Raw genomic sequence first — 20,337 nt, 5'->3', positions numbered from 1 at the left:
CACTGGGGCTTGTCACAAGTGAGAGACACTGTAAAAAAAGAAAATATATATATATATTCTAAAAACAAAAGAGAAAGAAAGAAATGGAGAAAAATTGTGTCTGTGTCTTCCAGGGGACAAATATGCCACTGGAACAAGTGTCTGGTGTGAAGTACACTGTCAGGAGTAAAGAGGAACATGGGTAATGCCATTTGCACCCCAGTGCTCAAAATAAAATATTGATGGCAGCAGTCCCTGAGAAATTGAATTACTAGGAAAAAAAATCTAAAAAATATGCAATTCCACTGCCTTGTTGAAAGCCCTCACATAAATTATGGTCAAATTAAAGTCCTTTTGTCTTCGGCACACTCACTTTATGACCTTGAGGGATGCTCCCATATAAACATGTGAGGTTTTCTTCTTTAGAAAGAGTTGTATTTTGCATGTACTCAGTGACCAAGGAGAAAAGTGCAACTATTAGCTGGGTCTGAATGGGTGAAAGTCAGTTTGTCTGCAGGAGTCATGAGATGATCTGGGCTCTATTCTGTCCCTGTTTAAACCCCCAAAATGATTCATCTTTAGCGAGTCTCAAAATAACAGAAGTGTGCTAATGACAAAGGGTTAAGACCCACCAGCTAAGCCAGTTTGTTCCCAGCTGCAGTGACAGAAGGTGGGACTTAGCAGGTGATGAGAGTTCCCTTTCTGTTGTCTACTGGCCATCAGCAGTTAGTGGCTGGATGTTAGATAGCTTCCCTTCTCACTAAGCTGAAAATAAAAAGTCAAAGTCCTTTCAAATACATGTGATAACTCTGTCTACTATACCTATATACTCTACTATAATTGTTTCAAATATTATTCATTACCTCAAGTTTCCAATGCACACTATATCAACAATGTGATTCAAACAAACAAAGGGAAAAAAAATCTGCCTCCTAGGTTACTATAGTTTCAAAAAAAAAATCATGATGTGAAGAAGGGAAACATAATGACTCTGTTGGTTTCCTACTACCTGTATTCATTTCTATCTGGGAAAGAAAATATGAAATAAAAATCAATGACCTGCCAGCAATTAAAAATAGTAACATATTTTATACACACTAACATCATGTTTCAAGCAAGTGAATGATTTCCCACCAATCTCTTAAGCAGGAAAGGATGTAGCCTTCACTTGCTCCCTGTGTGATACAGGTAAAGTATGAAGGGGCTAAAACTTTGATTTGTCTGAAAATAAGGTCACCAAGAAATACAGATATTTAGAATATAGACCTGCATTTGGTTGAATAATGTCGAATATGGGAACTCTGAGTGCCTCACATGGTGCTTAGCATCCTGTAAAACAGTAGTGTTCTCAAATAGGGTTTGACCAAGCATCTGCCTCCTGCCCTGATCTTTACAAGGAGACTATCTCTAATGTTATAACTTAACAAAGTGTTATAAATTAATCTTCCTCACTTACAAATATTATTTCCAGAAGGCTTTGTAACTGCAGTCCCCCAATTTCAGATATAATCTACTCTGCTAAATTTTAAGAACAGTTTTACAGAATTGATGCAAACATGCTTCAACTTAAGATCCCACAGCAGTATAATAAATATTCATCAGTGCTACATTTCTCTTTATTCACTACCCAAGATACAAAATAGCTAAATAACACAAATTTGTTACAGTGGCAACAGCAACACAATTATGGTTAGTGGCCTGCTGCTGCTACATCCAAAATCCAGCTCTCAATAATATAAAACTCTTGACAGGCCATTCATGGATCAAACATAAAATACAAGGGAAAAAGAGAAATGGTTTTAATGACTGAAAGCTTATGGAACTCCCAAATAACAAATGCACATATGGAAAAGAAAAGCAAATGTATAGTGAGATGAACAAAAGTGTGCACATTGCTCATAGATTCCATATATACAAGCAATATTTACCTGGGCACTTCCAAAAGACCACATTAGATGGTGCCCTGGGCAGCCTGAGTGGGTGACTGACAAACCTGCCCATGGAAGGGGTTCAAACTGGATGGGCTTTAATTCCAACCCTTCCAACCCAAGCCATGCTGTGATTCTACCGTAAGAGATGGAGAGCCTGAGGGATGCTCTCTTCCAAGCCAGGAGTCCAAGCTGAGCTCAGGATGGACAGGTGGAATGCAGGATGGCTGCTAGGTGCCAGAGGTGCATGTCCTGGGGGAACCCACAGCATGCCCCACAAGGAGAACTCCCAGGTAGGATGCTCTCACTCCTTGATTTGTCACTGGACATTCCATCAGGAACAAAATAAGTAAAAGATACAGTTTGGTGGTATTTGCTCCCCTGCCTTTAGTGCTCTGGTCTGACTGGGCTTTCTCCGTGGACTGGGGATGGAGGAAGAGATGAGAAAAGTTTTCTTCAGTGAGCAGATGAGAGCAGCCAAGCAGAGTCCAGCTCCTGCCTTACTTAAACAAGGTTTCCCCAACACTGTCTGAGGAGCTGAGGAAAAAGCTGACAGAGATCAGCAGCCACCTGGTTGCTGTGACCTTCCCAAGGAGATGGAGCCCCTCCCAGCCCCCACCAGCCCATGGCTGGCCCTGAGGACTCCAGGATATTCACAGGGATTATCTCCGAAATCAGGTCAACCACTCAAAGAAGGAGCACTTGCTCACCTCCTCACCAAAGCTTGCACCTCCCAGTCCAACAACAGGAGCTTCACTTACTGAAACTTATTCAAAAATAAATAAATAAATCCGTAGCTCCATGTGCTAGCAGCCAATGAATTATTAACAGAAATAATTAAAACTACTATATGGTTGTAAAAATAAATGAATGAAGTACATTTCATTACTCAGTATCCTTGTTTTTTATGGTGCTTTTTGATTACTTGCTAATTTGCAAAATGTGGTAATGTGCAGCACGCATCCTAGTCATTACTGAAATCGTTCTGTACTTTAGTCAACAGGCTGATGGACTGACGTGTTGCACCAATGCTTCTTCTATAAGAGAAGTAACAAATGGAGAGGGCCTGATTCACATTCCTATGGAAGCCAGTTTACAGCACTCATGCAATGAGTTACCAGTGCTGCAGAAGGGCCTTTGGTATGGCATGGGGATATAAAACAAAGTAAATAAAATAACAATCCCACCAAAGACTTCTGATTTTGGTTTGTTTTGTTTGCACATATTTTGTCTTCTGGAATCTCTGATTCAGACTGGTGAGAATATCTAGGTGCCACCCAGAGGATAAATATAAGACAGTGTGGATCAACACTAGCTCCAACACCCAATTTTGAGAAACATATGTTCTCCTCAGCAGATATATGGGTGTTATCATTGGCACTGCTATAAATAAATATTAAATCATCTTCAGTCAAAATAAGGAGCACTCTCAGGTTTCACTTTCATCAGTTAACAATAACACTTCTGGAAAAACATTAAGCCTAAACGATAGCGTATTTATTATTCAACAAAAACTATCTTACAAAATATTATGTTTCGATTCCCAGATGATTTACATAATAGATTATTACAGCTGCTACAACAATCCCAAAGCTGGATTTCTTTTTTATCTCAGATGCCTCTGAATCCTCTAAGACTTCGAGTGTTTTTCCAGGTCTCGTTTTATTAAATTAACATGTCATGACAAAATACCTGCATATCTTTTCCTAGAACCAAACTGGCTGCTATCTTTGCTTGACAAAGATGGGAGAACTCGTGGTTTATTTCACAGTCACCTGTTGAGCCAAGGTTCAAAGAAGAAATACTCCTTCTTCCCCAGCCCAGGATCTGTGCAGCCTGGGGGGCAGTGAAGATGTTTTGCAGGGTATGGATGTGTGCCGTGCATGGCCAGAGCAGAACCTCCCATCAGATAGAACTGCATTTCAGCCTTTTAATCAGAGCCCTAAAATAAATGGCTCTGTCCCAAATCTCCTTTCCAGCAAAACCGCTCTTGAAGCATGTTGGGTCCTTTGTTTAATTTCATACACGTGCAAATTTTATTTTGGGATGAGCAAATAATTAATGCATTAAAAGGTTCCATGGGACATCCAGAAAGTCGCCATGAAAAATTGTTGTCAGTGCAGAGCTGAGATGCTGCTTTATAGAATTAGCCCATAAAATAGTATCATGTGTAATTGCATTCATGTTGTCACTGTCTCTTCGCAAATCTCCAGAGATTTACAGCACCACACACTGGAGCAAGACTATCTAATATTTACAATGTTTCATTATTTTCATCTACTTGGAACTAAACCTATAGACTTATACGAAATCCAACATGATGTGTCAGAAATAGCTGGATTTATGGCCGTTCACACAACGCAGGCAGACACAATACCGCAGTAATTGCAAGCTACCAAACAGCTGCATGGCATTTACTCAAAATACTTTATGCATTTAGCGCACTTATTGAGCGGAACTTGAAATAGGCTCATTGTTTATTTGGGCATGACAGAGGGGAAATGTTGTTTCTTTACTAGACTTACAGAATATAAACAGATCTGGATCATAAAACCCTTCCCTCGTGCTTCTACAGGTAACAATAATATTTTAACTAGTAACAACTTTGGCCAGAGAAAAGTTAAAAGTCTGCAGAACTTTGCTTATGGTTTAGCTCGGGGCCTTTCTTGCAAGAGGACAGTCAGGCAGTTCTTGCATTGCTTTCGTATCAGAAGTGAGTTGTTTACAGCTTTCTGAAACATTTGGGATTTCATATTAATATTTCCTAATTTATGACCAGAACAAACTACGGGCAGGCAGCTTTCTGCTTGTAACTGTCAGCCTGCACACAAACACCGCACTGACAGTAAGACAATTTCCCTGTAATTGGTGTGGCCTTAAAGTACGTGCTCAAGCTCCGTCAAGAACACAGTGTTGATGTCAGTGGGAATTTCGCCAGACTAAGAAAAGAAGAATTTGGCCCTTCCTCTGTGACTTCTGACAACACCGCACAATTTTGTGCCGTTAGAATTTTTTAATTAAATGTGTTGTTGTCTGGTATACAATAGAACTTAAAGGGAGAGAGTGCCTAAACACGAGGGTAAGTTTCTAAAGGAGTCTGTAAGGGCTTTGCAGCTGAGGTGAGAAAATGTAAAATTCCACCGATAGCTTTTCTAGATAAGCAAGTCCATATATTTTAAAAGGGGGGGAGGGAGTTTTTGAATAGCTGAGCTTTTTGCTACAGTCAATAAATATCATGAGAAGGAGAAATATGATATTAAGCAGGATCTGATCCTAAACTTATGGCTCCAGTGGGAACAGAACAAAACCCATTTATAGCATATCCCAATAGAAACAATCCATTTGCCATAGCAGTGTTTACTGCATCTGAATTCTCCCAGCAGAAAACAGCATTTTCACAGTCAAGTTCCAATATTAGCAGGGAATTAATTATTAAGTGATATTTGTAGAACAACACTGGGGAGTGAGAGGGGTCCCTTGTTGCTGTTACTCCTTGGCAAACAAGCAGACAGATTTGGTAATCTGGTCAAATTTCAACTTGTGGCCATGTGGCTGAAAGAACAGATTTACTGAAAACAACCAGAGCACTTCTTTCAGGCAGTTGCTACATCTGTACAGAATACATCCTTCTGTAAAAGAATGGGAATTTAAGAAATATCCTAAAGGCAGTCATTGCTCATATAAGGTGAACGCCGTGTGTAATTTCCACCAGCTCTGCAGTGCCAGTCCAGCCTTACTGTAGGTGCTTGCATGCAAACGCAGATCTTTTTACCCTGGAGATGAATCAATAAATTTTAATCTAGCCCAGGAATGTTACCTGTAAATAATGTGCAGTAAGGCAAAGCAAAAACTGGAAAGAGATGAACGGAGCTGTACCTGTACCGTCATTTATTCCCAGCCCAAAGCCTGTTCCAGCTCAACAGGAGTTTCCCATTGATTTCAATGTGTTTTGGTTCAGTCCCTTACTTCAAATCTCCTGTGTGGTGCCGGTTAATGTAGTTACACCTCCTGGCAGCCTCTTTCCAGTGCTGCTTACAGGAGCATTCAACAATTTGCTATATGATAAAAAATGTTTATGGATGTATGATCTGCGTTATATTTTGATCTGACTTGCAGACTGAGGAGTTCCCATAAAAACCACAGAAGAAAACTAATCCAGCACATAAAAATCTTCTTGTTTACTTCTTAAAACATCCCAGCCTTTTTAGACAAACCAAGCAGACGATCCTAAGTGATCGCATTAGGGATATTCACCTCAGTTAAAGTCCTTCTACAAGCAGTAATGGTAAATAAAAATAAAGAACTCTATCTATTTGGTTAAAAACTTAGGGCTGACTCTAACATTGCCATAAGCAGATGACATGCTTCCCTCACCTGCAGGAAAGATGAGGATGCTGGGTTAAAGAGAGACACCTACATTCACAATGTAACCGTCTGTATCATGAACACAGCTCCTAAACCAAGCGTGCCTGTAAGCACAAGTCTGAGGGCTGGGCAGCTTTCAGCAAAGCAAAAACTCACAGCAAGGAAATCTGAACTAAAATAATTAAACATGTACATTTATGAATATGAAAAAGATATTGTAAATGCTGTGATGCTGAATTTAGAAATTCCTGATGTATCAGTCATGGGATATCTGCAGTGTTTCCCGATCTGCCTCACAGACTCGGTGAACATACGCTTCTGTTCAGCACTCACATTGCCCACCAGATGAATATTTTCAGAGTATTTTCTAGATGGCTGTTTTTTAGATAGTAAGACGAAACTACGCCTGCTCTGATAGGGTATTTTATCATGTTCTACACTTTAAAACCTGAAGTTCCACCGTAACCACCCTCCATGCAATGTTCCCTGCTGACTTTGGTGTAAATGTTCACCATTCAAGCATCAAAGAAAGGTGAATTTCTAAAAGGAAAATAACACTATTCAACAGAAATATGTTCTTCCAGAAATATTCCATCTCGTCCCAGCTTATTGCTAACATTCGTGCTGCCTGAGCTCTCTTGGCCTGCAACCTGCTAAGGTATCCTGGCTGGGCAGCACTTCCATTTCTCTGCTACAAATTGTTAGCAAAACCTACATGAAATAAAATGGAGGAAGGGATACGCAGTGGGATCTGCGCGAGGTTGTTATCAGTTTCCTCAGTGGCTGTTTTATGTTCTGACTGTAAAAGGTGCACGAAAAGAAGAAATGGGTATAAGGGAGAATTCCAAATCTCACAGCATTAGGTTTGTATTTTTTTAATAGAAGTGTGTGACACATCACTCCTTTGCTTCTGGAAGGTGCATATTTGGGGACATACTGAACCCTGCTCTAAGTTTAAAAAGTTTCAGAATTAAAAGGTACTGTTCCCCAAGTCCTTGCCCTCTGCTCTGCCTTTTAGATAACGAAATAGCTGTAGGCGTTGCTCAACACGGAGGGGAAAAAAAAGAGGTGGGGGGGCCGCAGAGGGGAGCAGAAAATGACAGAAAAACATATGTTTTTGCCTTTCTTTTGAGTTTATTTGGAATCATATCCATCTGGGTGAAGCAGCCAGCTCCCCTGCAAATTAATGGTCTGATGATTCAGGGAAATGTCGAGCTGGGTTCTTAGCTGTAAAATGCATGTAAATGAAGAAAGGAGTGAGTGGAGGTGTATCTAGTTTGGTAGCATGCACATTTTTCATAGATTAATTTAGAAAAGATCACCTCCTAATAAAATGTCAGCACTACAGCAGTTTTATTAAAACACGTCTACAAATAGAGGATCAAATTCGCTCGGACTCAGCTGCAAAGCGCCGAGGAACCTGAGCAGGGGCATCATTTATTAGCAGAGGGGACTTATTAGAGAGGGGGAAACTGCAGCCGGCTGGAGCTCGGTCCCGCAGATGGAAGTTGTGCCTGAGGAGCTCGGGACGGCCCCTCCGCAGTGCCCCTGCCCCTTTCCCCTGCTGCAGGGAGGGAATGGCTCTCACCTCTTCCAGCGGGGTAAAAAAAGGACTTTGGGCTGCACTTGAAGAACGCTCCTCTGTCTCTACAACAGCAGCTAGCAGCGTCCGCAGATGCTCAACAAATGATCGGTTAAAACCTGAAACGCTGTTTCTTTCCTTTTTTTTTTAATTTATTTTCCTTTCTTTTTTCTTTTTTTTTCTTGATTTTTTTTTTCTCTGACAGCAACTTCTGGGGACTCATCTCTCTCCAGAGTCTGTCCGTGTCTTGTCATGTGAGCAACGCCCTGCCCAGCTCCACCAGACCAACTCCGACGAGCCTAGCACTGAGGGAGGGGGCCGGGGAACTCGCGGAGCCGCGCCGAACCCGGCGGGTCAGCCCCTATCGGCTGCGCAGGGCCCGCGGAACGGCTGCAGCTCGGAACCCTCCCCTCCGGGCCCGGCCCAGCCGCTCGTAAGCGCCCGCGGTCCCTGCGCGGAGCGGCTCTCGGGCCGCGTGCCCCCGGGACAGCTCCCGGCGGCGGAGACGTGCCCTGAACTTGGCGGAGCCCGCTCCCCTTCGCCTGCTCAGGTCCCTCCACGGCTGCGGAGCTCGGGGTACCGCTGCCCTGCTCCGTGAGTGGGAACCGACCGCAATGCCGGAGAAGCGGAGTGCTTAAATTGATCCGCTCTTCACTTGCTAAATTATGCCAGCCAAAGGTCAGCCGGACTCAGCGGTCTTCTTCATTTTCCTAATTTAAATTAAAAAAAAAAAAAAAAAAGAAAGAAAGAAAAAAAAAAGGGGGGGGGGGGGGGAGAGGGTGATGGGGGAGGGCGGGGGAGAGAAAGCAGCAACTTATTCAAATTCAGCCTCATCTGAATAATCGTGAATTGGATCCAGTCAGAGCTGCAAACTGTACATTAAAAATAAATGTCCAGGAGGCATTTACTGTAGTAGATTTATATATATATATACACAGAGGCTCTAAAAATACCACGTTTCTCCACCCCTTCCCCCCAATATGGAGTGAGTTTCAGGTACTGCACGAACCTCACGGAGTGGCAGCAGCGTGTCTGCAACACTTACTCTGAATGCACGAACCCCCAATCATAATTGCACGTTCACAAAGCACATATGGCAGCTGCATTCTTTGTATAGTTTGTTATGGTCTGGTGTGTAATGTAAATATCAAGAACAGACCCAAAACACAGGCTCCCTCTCCCAAAAACAAAACAACAAAAAAAAAAGTTGCTTTGCAAACTTAAAAAGAATGACATTAGTTCCATGCTACTGTCTGAGCCGGCAATGATTATTTGGTCTGCTTGCTCCCATTCAGAGTTAAGACACGACAATAGTTTTACTCTTTGCTGCTTGACGTGAAACCAGTGGGGTTGGGCAATTCTGCTCCAAACAAATACAACTTCTACACCCGTCCCTGGGACAGCGAGCCGAGAGCTGAGCGAGTTTTGCAATGGAGAAAAGCATCACTTACCACGACGGGGATCTAGATCTCGGCAAATGCTGCCAGTAGGTCTGAGAAGTGAAAAACTGGGAGGGAAGCGCAAAAGGCAGAAAGTTGGAAAGGGGATTTGTGTGTGTGTGTGTGTGTGTGTGTGTGTGTGTGTGTGTAAGCCGGAGGGAAACGCGAGCACAGCGCTCCCTGCTCTCCCCGCTCGCCACCAAAACAAAGGTCCAGGAGTGAAAGGAGCAAAGCTGTGCCAGATCCATGCACACAGCTCCTCGGGGCCAAAGCTCAGCTCCTCTCTCTCTGCAGCTCGCGACAAGGGTTAATGCTCCGGGGGGACAGGCTAGCCGGCCCCTGCCACCATTGGCTGGGACAGAAAGCAGGTTTAAGGTGAATGTAGTGGTGCTTTGCAAGTTGCAAATGGATGATTTCAAACAGAATATCATCATTATAAATTATAACAAGCTGTAATGGTGAATAACAGCAGCAGTAGTAATAATAACGATAATAATATCAATAACAACAGTAACAATAATGATAACAAGATTAATAATAACAATAATAATAACAGATCTCATCCTCGTCCAGTTGGCTGAGAAGAGGCGTCGATGCCTCCTGTCCTGCCTGACACCAAACGTTACCGTCCCGACTCCCCCCCTGCTCCTGTCTGAGCCCTGGGGCAGCTCGGGGAGCCCTGGCAATGCCAAGCTGGGAAATCGGGATAAAGGACGGGATAGAAGGAAGGGAGCGACGAGGCCATGAACACTAAATGGAAAGGTTCAGCCTCGCACTTGGAGGGGACCAACAGTTTTCTGGGGGGAGTGAAGTGATGCAGGGGGTTCCCGGTGGGGCTGGGGAGTGCTGCAGGGCTACTGTCCCTTCACATGCGCCTCCAGACATTCGGGGAGATTCCTTTTGGCGAAAGAGGAGGAAGTAGAAAAGAGGAGAAATAATAAAGCCGGGTTGGAAGGGAAAGAATGCATGTTTCTGTGCGTTCAGATACATCTGTGTAAAGGTTGGAAACAACCTTCCACGAGGGGAAGCGAGGTCAGGATGTGCCCTTTTTGAAGCGAACAGGCGACGTGATGGACACCGGCTTCATCGCCGCCCCTCGGCGTGGGCTGAGGCGATCCCCGGCCGGGCAGGAGGGGCTCAAGGTGCTGTCCTGGGTCCGCGCTGCCCCGTGTGTTCCGACGTGCGCGGGGAACAGACCGCCTCGTTAGCAATGCTCGGGAGAGCAGCTCTGATACCGGGCGGTGCCGACCTGCCGCCCTACAAAGGCTTTGTGTCCACTTTACTCCGTCGAACAAAGAGGGCTGGGAATTATTACTATTTGTGTAACAAAAACCTCGATGCCTGCAACAGAGTAAATGCGTGCGCGTGTTACTTGGGTCTGTCCTGTGATATCGATGTCTCAGCAACATAATGTGACGTGCCACACTGTGTCATGAGGTTCTGCTAAGGGGAAAGGTGCAGAGGGGAGTCCATGACAGCCTTTCTGCCCTTCCCAAGGGCCCGGACTGTTCCGGTGGGCGCAACTCGGGGACACCAGGGCTGAGCGCTTCGGAAATGCCGCTAATTGCGGGGGTCCCAACGTGCCTGGGTGCGGGGCTGAGCGCAGGGACGGGATGGACAGGACGGGATGGACGGGACGGGAGGGATAGAAGGAGCTGCTCCAGCAGGGTCGGGCCGGGGCGCGGCCGTGCGGAGCGGACAGCACTTGCGGCGCTGCCCTGCGCGGCCGCGGTTCCCTTCCGCGGGCAGCGGGGGGGGGCGACGGAGCCATAAATATTCAGCAGCACGTGGAGACGGGCCCTGCGCGGGCGCGCATGCGCCGCCGGAGTGCGCGGCGGGATCGCGCAAACACCGCCCCCGCGCACCGCCGCCTCTCCCAGGGACCGTCCCCGAGCGGGCGGCCCCGCATCTCCCGCTGCCCCCGGCCGCCCTCCGACAGAGGAGACATCAAACAGCGAGCACATGTCCGGCGGTGCGCAGGGGGGCTGCCTGATGAGTCGGGTTCTTTCCTTTTTTTTTTTTCTTTTTTTTTTCTTTCTTTTTCTTTTTTTTTTTTTTTCTTTTTCTCCTTTCCTTCTGCTCCGTTCTTCGTGGGATTTTGGAAGTGAGAAAGATCGGAAAGGATCTGAAAGTCTCAGCCGGTGCCAATGCACAACTTTAGGGTCGGGATGAGAGCAGCCCACTCCCGCGGACGTTGGACTGCGGAGTGTGGCCGTGGGTCGGTGCTCAGAGCTCCGTGTGCCGCCTTCCTGCCAACGCCGCGCTTGGTCCGAGGTGTAAACACATCCCCAACCCCACAGGCACACACGGAGCAGTTTCTTAACAGCACTTTCATAGAGAGGTAGTATGATCCTATATATCTAAAAGGTAATTAATTTGATTTATTATACTTGAAAAATCCTGTCTGCAGTACGGGCGTCATCTGGAAACTTCATGCTATTTTATACTATCGCTCTAAAGCCGAAATAAATGTTACGAATTGATGACAGCTTCCAGCTGCATGATAAAAATAGCCCCTTCGCCTCGCAGGATCGTGTTTCTTGTTATCGAAGATGAACCAAAGCTGACCCATGGAATTGTGCAGAGAAAAAGAAATAATAATAATATAAAATGAAACCCTTGGCTACGTTTAATACGCAATGAACCTGAAATCGCAGCTTGGTTGTGGTGGAACGGAATCCACTTCGGTGTGCTCAGCAAGTCAGAGAAATCCATCCTGCGCTCAGCCCCAACCAAAGACCTCGGGTATTAATCTCTCCGAATGAATTTGGAGAACATGTCCCTTTTGTTACAAGCTCCATCCGTCTGCACAAAATAACGGAGGTTACGTGAACCTCCAGCACTGCACCTCCGCGTGAAGGACACCGATGTGTGTCTTTCTGGAAACACTGCCGTTTCGTGACATATAAATACAGATAGACAGCGGTGCGGGTATAGATATACACATAATAAAACCGGTTTCACGAAGGGTGATTCTGGTAAGCGTGTGTGTAGGGCACGCGTGCCCCGTGGGTTACCCCAAAGCAGATCCCGCACCTCCGTGCTGCTGGAATGGGGCTGCGGGGCCGCAGAGGGCCCAGCCGGGCCTCCCGGCTCTCCCGGCCTCTCGCCGACAGCACAGCCCCGCTCGGGGCCGGGCCGCTGCTTTTGGAGAAGAAAGCAAAGGTTTCTCCCCCGAAACGCTGAACCTCTGGCTGCCGTGTTTCGAGGTGCGCGGCGCGCACGTGTGTGCGTCCCGCGGTGCGCGGTGCCCGGCCGCGGGGCTGCGAGCGTGTTGGTGTGGATCTGTGCGTTTTGGAACCGTGTCCAATGAACGGTACCCCCTCGCCCGTGGGGATATCGCTCGCAAACTCCTTGCCCTCTGAGCTCCAGCGGTAACACGCACACCACCTCCTCCTGCATCGGGTCACTCGAAACGCCCTGCGCCGTCCCAGCAACCTTCTGCCCCCGAGCTCTCTGTGCCCCTCCCGCTGCTGCCGAGTCCCCGCCGTCACACCGCGGCTCCGAGCCGGGCTCGGTCCTCGGGTGCGCCCCGCGCTCCCTGCGCGCAGCCGGCACCGGCCCGCTGCCGAGCACCGGAGCTTCTCTCAAAGGAGCAAACGCTTCGAATGTGGAAAAGATGACGAAGTCGAGGCTGTAGAGTAGCGTAGCCAGAAAGGCAGCGATCATAACTCCCAACTCCTCACGCAGCAGTACAGGCACTGCCACTTCCTTACGGCTAAAAAAACGGAGATAAGCAGTGGAGGCCAGCGTGAAGCTTGTGTCCCCATTTGAAGCAGGGTCCGCTTTAAGGAAGCTAACTTTGTCTCATGAATGCCGGCCTCGCCTTTTTAAAAAATTCAAGCGATCATTCACAAGCCATTAAAGAGACCTGAAAGGCGACTCTTCGGGGGCAAATGGAAGAGCCCGGTTATTGTTTTGCATTTAACTTTCGGCTTCCGAATAGCACCAGCACTGCCGGGGGGGTGCTGCGTGAACACTGCTTTCACGGGGACCGCACCCCCGCACCGCACACACCGCACGCAGCCCCTCCGGGCGCTCCCTGGGCGCTCGCAGCTTCCGCAATGCGGGGCCCAGCCTCTGGCTGCCGGCACGGCGAGCTCGGGAGCGGGCGGCCCACAGACGAAAGCATCCCGAGCAGCCAGACATTAAGGACAAGAGCGAAATAACGGCCCCCCTTGAGGCTGGAGAGCAGAGATTCGTTTTTCTCCCCCCAAACCTTCGGGAGGAGTTCTGCACTGGGCACATCGCTGGGGGAAAGTTGGCTCCGGTGAAGGAACCAGCGAGGAGAAAGCTGCCCAGCAGCCTCTCCTCCTGCTCGATGCCCCCCGCTCTGCCGGGCACCTCGGGGCGCTGCTCCCCTCCACATGGCCGAGCGGGCAGCACCGCCGTGCCGTGGGCTGGGGTTCAGAGCATTAATCGCCGCTAACGCAGAACACCCATGGGGCTGCGCCGTGCCCCCGGACAGAAAACAACAGCAGCAACAGCCAGACAACAGAACACCTCCTCGTGTTTCGGGGTGCTCACACAACCCTCAGCCCGAAAGTTGGCCGAGCGCTCTGTCCCAAGCGCCGAGACACACACAGACACAGATCAGAGCCCAGCGACGGCTACGGACTGCATACAAGTTCAGACCAACTTGCCATACACATCTTTAAAACACCTCTCCCGCAGCTCGTCTCTCGGTGGGACAGGGCCTTCCCTATTCCCTATTCCCACCACTTTCTCCATTAGCTGAGCTCGGGTCTCTCTATCCGAGCCCCATTCGGGACGGCGAACCGCGAGCCGCATTCGGGGCGCCTTAACCCCCATCTCCCTGCGGCCGTGCCCCGCGCAGAGCGCTCCCCGGGCAGCAGCGCTCCGTGCTGGGGTCCCTGCGGGCCGAGCAGCTCCGGTGCCGCCGGGCCCTGCAAGGTGGCGCTCTCAGCATGGAGCGGCGCTCCGCCTTAGAATAAACGCTGCGGGAAGGGAAAGTTCGAGCCGAGCTGCGGGAGCGCTGCCCCGAGAGGGGCTCCGAGCCCGCACCGAGAAGTTTTGTGCGAAGGGGAACGGGATGAGGAGAGAGGGGTGCTGACAAACAGCTCGGGGAGCTGTGGAAATGTTAGGGACAAAGAAAAACGCTCGCATAGGTTTGCCGCAGGACAGCCCGGAGAGCTGGAGGCGGCTGCACGGAGCCGAGAGCGGAGCTCCGCAGCCCCCTCCCCCCCATAGCCCCCCCCCCCCACCCGCGGTTCATATCCCCATTGAGTCGCCGTACACATAATATTTCTTTAAAGAAGCTGTTAAAGTGTCATCCTGGTCTACTGGAAGGTCAGTCCGTGCAATTCACTCTATGACATATCACAAGCGCTCGCAGCTTTAGCCAAGCTCATGATTTGTGTTGTCTGTTGATATGTTGTCTGCTTAATGGGGCGATCATGCAAGCTACAACCAGGAACAAAGCCCAACAGTTCCAACAACCGTAGCTAAGTTAGTGGAAGCAGTACAGCTTGCAAATCTATCAAACTAAACTGCAAGAAAGACAATCTGATTTAGAGAAAAGGCGTTCTGCTACAGTCATTAAGCACAAGTAATTTAGATTTTTTATATTGTCTTCTCATTTACAAATTTACTGTATCAACGCCAGCCAATGGAACGAATTTCTTAAGTAAATGAGAAATAAATAAAAGAGATAGAAAGATAATCAAATTACATAAAATAATTCTTACCCCCTAGATTTATTTTTTAGAAAGCTATTAACACTGGCAAATTTATAGTAATAATAATAACATAGCATAAGAAGTAATTGATTTAAATTAACATCACGTCTTAAGGAATATCAGCAAAAAATAAAAGGAAAAATATAGAAAAAGAAAAAGAAAAAAGGGGGGAAAAAAAGAAAAGAAAAAGAAACAAAAAAGAACCAAAAACCAAAAATACACCCAACAACAACAACAACGGCCTTCATGACACGGTGCTGCATCTCTCAGAGTGAAAGGCCCAAGGAAAGTCATGAATCCACTGCCTGAGAATTAGTTATGGTCATAAATGCTCTAAATTAAAATAGCGACCGAAATGTCCTCTGTTTTAAATCTCCTAATATATGTTATCCGAATTAATTTAATTTAGGGACCCGGTCCATGCAGATTCATGGGCAGTGCTGGAGTGGAGTGAAGCACTTCTCGTGTAACAATTCCCCACATTAATATTTATGTAGCATATGCAATCTATTTCTGTTATTTTTATGGTTGTTATTCTATGTCTGCAAAGGTCATTTAAATTATACTGCGGCCGAAAATTTGTTTCATAAATTTTGATATAAATACTAATTACACACTATAGTAATGCCAGCAGGGATCCTTTCATTTATCACATTTATATCACCTTCGCTGCTTTAGTGATGACATAATGGAAAGCAGTGAAAAACTGGGACAGTTTTATCCTAATATCCTAAAGCTAGTCGGAGTTGCAGCAGGTTGACTGAGCGAATAAGGATTCCTACCACCATGCGTGGGATTTAAGAATCTTTAATAAGGTACGAAATGTTACCAAACAGTTCTGTAAACTAAATTTTACATACCAATTCTTCTAGCCATAAATATTGAATATCTTGTAACATGTATAACCGGACCTTTACATGCGGATAAATATGGAAATCAGGATTTATATACATTATGTTCTTGTATTTGCCAAAAGCAACGGACAGATATAGTTTATATCTTTTTTTTTTCTTTTTTTCTTTTTTTAATATCACTTTACATAAACAAATGTAACAGTTTGACACGCAGATCCAGGCTTTCACTATACGAATTTCTTGACAGGACGTGTAACAACATTTTACTGCACTACTTAGACTGGACTTTGGGACGAAATGTTGCACTTTATACAAAAAAGCACATTAATACCAATAATATTCTGTTAGATCGACGTTTAGACTGTAATAATACAAAGTAATTCACATTTTGGTACACATTTACTAGAACATTCTTGCCATTCAGTACAAATAGTTGGATTTCTACCTCTCCCCTCGGCCCCCCCCACCTCCACCCCCCTCTCCGCTCCCCCCCTCCCGCCCCTCCCCCCACATAGATGCAACCACAACTCCACGGCTCCCCGGCTTCGACTGTGATATAACTATATACAAAATCAAACAGTACGTTCGTATTTTTTTGTGTTTTTTTTTTCTCTCTTTTTCTTTTTTTTCCTTTTTGAAGCTAATAGTTCTGTATTTACAAGAGGGAGTGGGGGAAGGCCGCTGCCCGAGCAGACATGCAGTTGAAGAGCTCTAATCAGTGGTTTCCAGTACAGCCCTACACGGTTGGCATTTGCCCTGGTAACCTTGTCTTCTTATGCATCCTACTAACCCTTTCGCCTACCAAGCCTTGGAACAGAGCAGAGCTGAACAGTCCAAAAAGTACAAAGAAAAAGAAGAAAAAAGAAAAAAAGTAATAATAATTAATTTAAAAGAAAAAAGGAAAGAAAAGGAATAAAAAGGGAAAAAATGAGAGAAATAAAAGAGTAAAAAAAAAAAAAAGAAGAAGAAGAAGAAAAACAAACAAAAAAATGAGTCTTCATTTTACTCAGTCCTGGGTCTACTGGCAGCATTTTGTTTTTGTTTTCTTTTTTTTCTTTCCTGCTTTTCTTTTTAATTCTGATTTCAGAGTGTTCATTATTTTTGGAGTCTTTTAAATAGGGTCTGGATTCGCTCGCTTGGGGGCTTTTTTGTTTTGTTTTCGGTTTGTGTTTTTTCGCTGTTTTGTTTTAGCGCTTTAAACGTACCATTCGTTAAAATTTGATGTAAGCGTGCTGTGGCTGGACGTGTGGTGGACTGCGGAGGAGGAAGGGGATAAGGAGCTGGCGGTCTGGTTTTCTGTGGATGGAGACACGATGGTTGGAGGGGTGGAGGACTCGTAGCCTGAGCTGGCGGCGGGAGAAGGCTGGGACCCCTGCGAGGACGATTCATGGACCTGCAAGAGAAAACCCGGGCAGAAATAGAGCACGGCGGCGGCCCCAGGCCCCGGTGGCGGCGGCGTTCCGCGGGGACGCGCCCAATATCGGCACCCGGCGGCGAGCTGCGGCCCGGTCCCCCCCTCGGGGCTCTCCTCGGGACCGGGCCCTGCGCGCCGGGGCTCCCCCCACCCCCATCCCCGGCCGCTCAAACGGCGCTGCCCGGCGCGGCGGGGCGGGGGCGGCCCCGAGCGGGCTCCGGGCCGGGGCTCGGCTTTCCTCGGCGGCCCCTCGCCGCTCTCCTCGCTCAGCCCTCGGGCACCGTTCCCTACGGCCCGGTGGGTGCTGCCCGCGGCCGTCCCCGCAGCCCCTTCCCCCGGCCAGGCCCGAGGTGGAGCCGCAGCGCCCCGCACAGCGGGCGCCCTCCATTTACCTTCATGTGCTTTCTGAGGGAGCTGGGGTGCGTGTAGGACTTGTCACACATTTTGCAGAGATAGGGCTTGTCGGAAGTGTGCACATGCATGTGCTTTTTGCGGTCGCTGCTGTTTGCAAAGCGCCTGTCACAGCCCTCGAATTCACACTTAAATGGTTTTTCACCTATTGCAGAGGGAAGGAGGGGGAAAAAACGGATCGGATTAGGCAGGGCCACCGGATCTCTGCTCGCCCCCACCGCAGCGCCGGACGGGAGCCCGGGGCTCCACCGCAAACATTCGCAACTTTCTAAGTTCAGCGGGGCTCAAAGCCCCAAGCCTTCTTGCTCTCCTCTCTCCTATCCGCACCTCCGGCCCGCTTACGGCTCCCATTTCCAAATGGGGGGAGGGGGAGAGCACCCAAGAACTTTTCTTTTTCCCCTCTCTCTTGTTCTCAGGAGCGAGTTCCAGCTGCAGTCCAGCCCCGGGCGCAGCTCCCTCTCCTTTCTCTCAGCGCTCGAAGCGAGAGGCAGAGCTGGCGTGCTGCTATTTCCACCCGATCGCCGCGTCTGCTTGCCGTTTTCATGCCTCGCACTCGTGATATGTTACCCTAGGCCCCCTCCCCCGTATTTTCCCGCAGTAACGAGCGCGGCCAGGCCGGACCGAGGCACACAAGGCGGCCGCAGCCCCACGAGTCCTTCTCGGAGCAGCTCGGAGCGGGGCGGCGGGGGGGGGGAGCGCTCCCGGCCCAGCGCAGCGCGGCCGCCTCCCGCAGCGGGGAAAAGTTCTCAGGCCCCCGGCGCCCGCCCTCCTCCGCACAACAATAACACGAGAACGCGCTCGGCTCGGTTGATTTCCAGTCTCTCCACGGAATTAAATATTTACCAGCCCCCGAATCGCACAGGGTAGACGGATGAGCCGCCTGGAATATTTAGCACCGTTTCTCAACGCGCCACACTCAAAACTGCCGAAGAACTATTAATTAAAACCTATAAATTTAGCAGAACGGGTCGCTGCGATTTTTCCTTCCCCTCCTGCCCTCACCATTCCGGCAGCAAACCGCTCCTCTCTCCCCCTCCGCCTCCCGGGCACCGCTCGCTTTTTGTCGCGGCCGCCGCTTTGCCCGAGCTCCAACCCCAACCGCAGCGCATCTCCGCGGCCCCGGGAGCAGCGAACGGCCCCGAAGCGGCCCGGCCCGACCCGGCCCCGCACGTCCACGCGCGGACAGAAAGGCTACAGAGAAGGTTACCGTACCTGTGTGAGTTCTTTTGTGTATTTTGAGATTCTCTGATCTGGCAAACACTTTGCCACAGCCTGGGAAAGGGCAGGGGAAAGGTTTTTCACCTGTGTGGACTCGGATGTGATTTACGAGTTTGTATTTGGCCTTGAAAGGTTTCCCTTCTCGCGGGCACTCTTCCCAGAAACATATGTGATTGGACTGCTCGGGTCCTCCAACGTGCTCCACGGTGACATGAGTCACCAGCTCGTGCATCGTGCTGAAAGTTTTGTTGCAGGACTTTTTGGGGTTCGCCAACTGCTCGGGCTCAATCCACTTACAGATGAGTTCCTGCTTGATGGGCTGCCGCATGTAGCGGAAGAAGGCCCCCGCCCCGTGGTGCGCTGCCATGTTCATGTTCATGTGGCCGTAGCCGTGCAGCTGGCTCGAGGCGTAATGCTCGGAGCGGGGGCTGGTGACCTGGCCGTACTGCTCGGCTCGGCCGTACATGTCTCCGGAGAAGCCCAGGCGCATCTGCCCGTTCACCACGTTGGGCGAAGCGTGGCCGGCGGCTTGCTCGTGCAGCCCGGGGAAAAGTATATGTCCCGCGGCATCGCCGTGTCCGTGCGGGCCGCCGAAGCCGCCGGCGGCGGAGGCGAAGAGGCTGTGCTGGGCGCTGGCGGCCGCGGCCTCCCCGAAGCCGCGGTTGCGGAACAGAAAGTCCCGGGTGGAGTTGAACGCGGCGCTGGAGTAGGAGCCGACGTGGGGCGGGTGGTGGTGGTGCCCCAGAGCCGCCGCGTAGCCCGGAGCCTGCGAGGTGAAGGCAGTCTGCCCGGCCGAGGCCAGCTCGTGGCCGCCGGGGTTGAGTTTGAAGGCGCCCATGCCGTCTGCGAAGGGGTTGATCCCCAGCCCCACTTCTCTGTCCGTGACATCGGCCGCGGAGTGGTGGCGAGACGATCCGAACGTAGTGACTCCTATGGCGGGATACTGCGGTCCAGCATCCAGAAGCATCTTCCCAGCGTCGATGCAGCAACCCAAAAAAAAGCACGCGCGCACGCACACAACGCGGAGAGAAGCAGCAGCAGCGGCGGCAGCGGCGAAAACACCCTCTCTGGAAAGTCGGCGACGATCACCACCAAAGCAACCACATCAAAAACACCCCCTTCGGCATCAGAGCGGGAGGGGGGGGGAGAAAAAAAAGGGGGGGGAGGAAAAAAAAAAAGGGAAAAAAAAAAAAAAACAAGAGAAAAAACCAGAGGCTGGTGGGAAAAGGGGGAAAGAGATCTTCGCAGTCGCAAATAATAGTAATAAAAAAAGGTGCCCCCCAAAAAAATATTCACTGTCTCTCTGCTTTGACTTTTCTGGGAGGCTGAAGTGGGGAGGGGGGGGTCGGGGTGGGCGCAAAAAGAAAAGTGCCCGCAAATAACAATAACGGCGAGAGCTCGGCGAGGGCAAAGCAGGAGAAAAAAAAAGCACCAAAACAAAAAAGAAA

The 20,337-nt window shown here is 48.7% G+C and overlaps 1 protein-coding gene and 1 long non-coding RNA gene across 3 annotated transcripts in view; both read right to left on the bottom strand.

The window, feature by feature from the left end:
- Nucleotides 1-9,585, bottom strand: part of LOC107318300 (uncharacterized) — a 47,739-nt gene extending 38,154 nt beyond the window's left edge. The window contains exon 1 of one of the 2 annotated variants that reach the window (XR_014933550.1): nt 9,306-9,585. This is a non-coding gene — a long non-coding RNA (uncharacterized LOC107318300). The remainder of the gene's footprint in view (nt 1-9,305) is intronic. The other variant, XR_001557269.3, reaches the window with a different exon arrangement.
- A 6,198-nt stretch (nt 9,586-15,783) lies between these two features.
- ZIC1 (Zic family zinc finger 1) lies at nt 15,784-19,958 on the bottom strand. The gene is made up of 3 exons (XM_015871935.3): nt 18,884-19,958; nt 17,653-17,816; nt 15,784-17,239 (listed from the first exon to the last, which is right to left on the bottom strand). The coding sequence occupies exons 1-3, from the start codon at nt 19,854-19,856 to the stop codon at nt 17,042-17,044; spliced, it is 1,335 nt and encodes a 444-aa protein (XP_015727421.1). The 5' UTR covers nt 19,857-19,958; the 3' UTR covers nt 15,784-17,041.
- Between the last annotated feature and the right edge of the window lie 379 nt (nt 19,959-20,337).

Source organism: Coturnix japonica, chromosome 12, assembly GCF_054131305.1.
Source record: "Coturnix japonica strain WE chromosome 12, WE-NBRP24, whole genome shotgun sequence".
Classification (NCBI taxonomy): domain Eukaryota; kingdom Metazoa; phylum Chordata; class Aves; order Galliformes; family Phasianidae; genus Coturnix; species Coturnix japonica.
This window is presented reverse-complemented; position numbering and strand designations above follow the sequence as displayed.